This window comes from Suillus discolor (genome assembly GCF_016758755.1).
Source record: "Suillus discolor strain FC423 chromosome Unknown F5147scaffold_223, whole genome shotgun sequence".
Lineage (NCBI taxonomy): Eukaryota > Fungi > Basidiomycota > Agaricomycetes > Boletales > Suillaceae > Suillus > Suillus discolor.
In genome coordinates this window covers 1-1634 of record NW_024541470.1, presented here as the reverse complement: position 1 = coordinate 1634, position 1634 = coordinate 1, and the positions used below count along the sequence as shown (strand labels likewise).

At 48.8% G+C, this 1634-nt stretch overlaps 1 protein-coding gene across 1 annotated transcript; it reads left to right on the top strand.

The window, feature by feature from the left end:
* Nucleotides 1–277: 277 nt before the first annotated feature.
* On the top strand, nt 278–1107 carry F5147DRAFT_782528 (uncharacterized protein; the record flags this gene model as incomplete). The annotated part of the gene is made up of 2 exons (XM_041442768.1): nt 278–343; nt 883–1107. The coding sequence occupies 2 exons, from the start codon at nt 278–280 to the stop codon at nt 1105–1107; spliced, it is 291 nt and encodes a 96-aa protein (XP_041284486.1).
* Nucleotides 1108–1634: the final 527 nt, after the last annotated feature.

The window sequence follows — 1634 nt, the reverse complement described above, 5'->3', positions numbered from 1 at the left end:
AGAGCATTTTCCCTTGTTAAGATCTGCTTCATCTTAGCCAGGAGAAAGGATTGAAGCTTGAGTGAAAAGTCCTGTTATTCAGAATCAGCATTGTGTTGCATTCAAGTTGTCTTCATAATTGGGTTGAATTCACTTTGATTGCAGGATCGCCCAGGGGCCTTTGAAGGAATAGCGGAACATTATCGTGATAATTTTGAGATTTCCTGATGTGGAAGCGAGCATCTGGCGATGTAGCAACTTCTTCGTCGATCACCGTACCATATGGCGACTGCCTGTCATGAATGCGATTTATATGGGCCTCACGCCGTTTGATGCTGGCGATCTGTTTGACGAATTCTTTTCGGTCTGTTCGATGATACCTTGCCTTCGAGGTATGGTGTTCTAGCTCTCCCTATAATACACAAGAAATTGTTTACATGACTGACAGTGCGATCATGGTGGTTCGACTTACTGGTTCAGTGCTATACAAGTCTGTTGTGCCAAATTTGCATATCGAGGTGGAATAATCGCCAATGGCATGTAACTTGTACGTTTGAAGGTTTAAAAGTCTTTGTTCGCCGAGACGTCTGATTTGTCAGTGTCATGGTCCTTGTCTCTCCATTGTTAACAATGTGACGTAACTGCCAGTGCTGGCGATGTTCTGCTTCCCACTTTAGTTCCTGGATATTGAATGCTACACAGGTATGTTTCTGAAAATGACGAAGCTGCTTTCCGAGTGTAACAGTGGCAGTGTCGAGGAGGTCAAGGGTTTCGTCGGTGTGCATGCGCAGTTTTGCAAGAGCATGCCAGTGTGCACAAGTACAAAGCAGGGTTAAAATATTTATATTGTGCAGCTCTGGAAGGAGGGCATCAAATACGGGGATGGCGCACTGATTGTTACAGGGATCTGTAACACCTACTAGAGCCCCAGCTCTCCCTACGCCTGCCCCCGCTCTGCTAGACTCCCCGCGCGGCGGTGCGCCGCCTGCGCCTAGAAAGACAGCGGTCTGGACCGCTATGACCCCGCCCCCTGGCGCTATGACCCCGCCCTGGCACTATGACCCCACCCCTGGCCTAGACGGCCTTGTACCTGATCCATGGAGGCTGTACGCCTCATGGTCACCCTAGATCAGCGCATGTATACCACATGTCGCTTCATGAAGATCCGGAGCGCGCTTGGCGCTTCCTGTACCTATGCGCAGCTGCCCTTGGCGCAGCATGCTTGATCAGAGGTTAAGCCTCATGTATCTTATCTGAACCTCATGTCTTGCTATCATAGATTTACGATATACTATTGATTACAGACTGAGCTAGAATACTTGTAGTACTTCCCTATAAGTAGACACAGATTATTGTACTTAGACTTTACTTTAATCTACCAGGTTCATCCCCAGAACTTGCTCATCTAAGCCTACCAGCTTCCTTGTGTGAGACCGCACTTCTAAGTCGCCCCCATACGACTTAGCACGTATCCACTAGCCCTGCATCTCGACGAGCGCCGTCTTACTGAGATCGCCGGAGGAATCCTTGACGTTCCGTCAAGGCTAGACCACGCTCAGCTTCAGTAGACTCACTCGAGTCGTCGCTGAGAAGACCCATCCTAGTTCGCACACGTCGACCAACAGTCGACGTAACACTGATTAGATAGACATGGT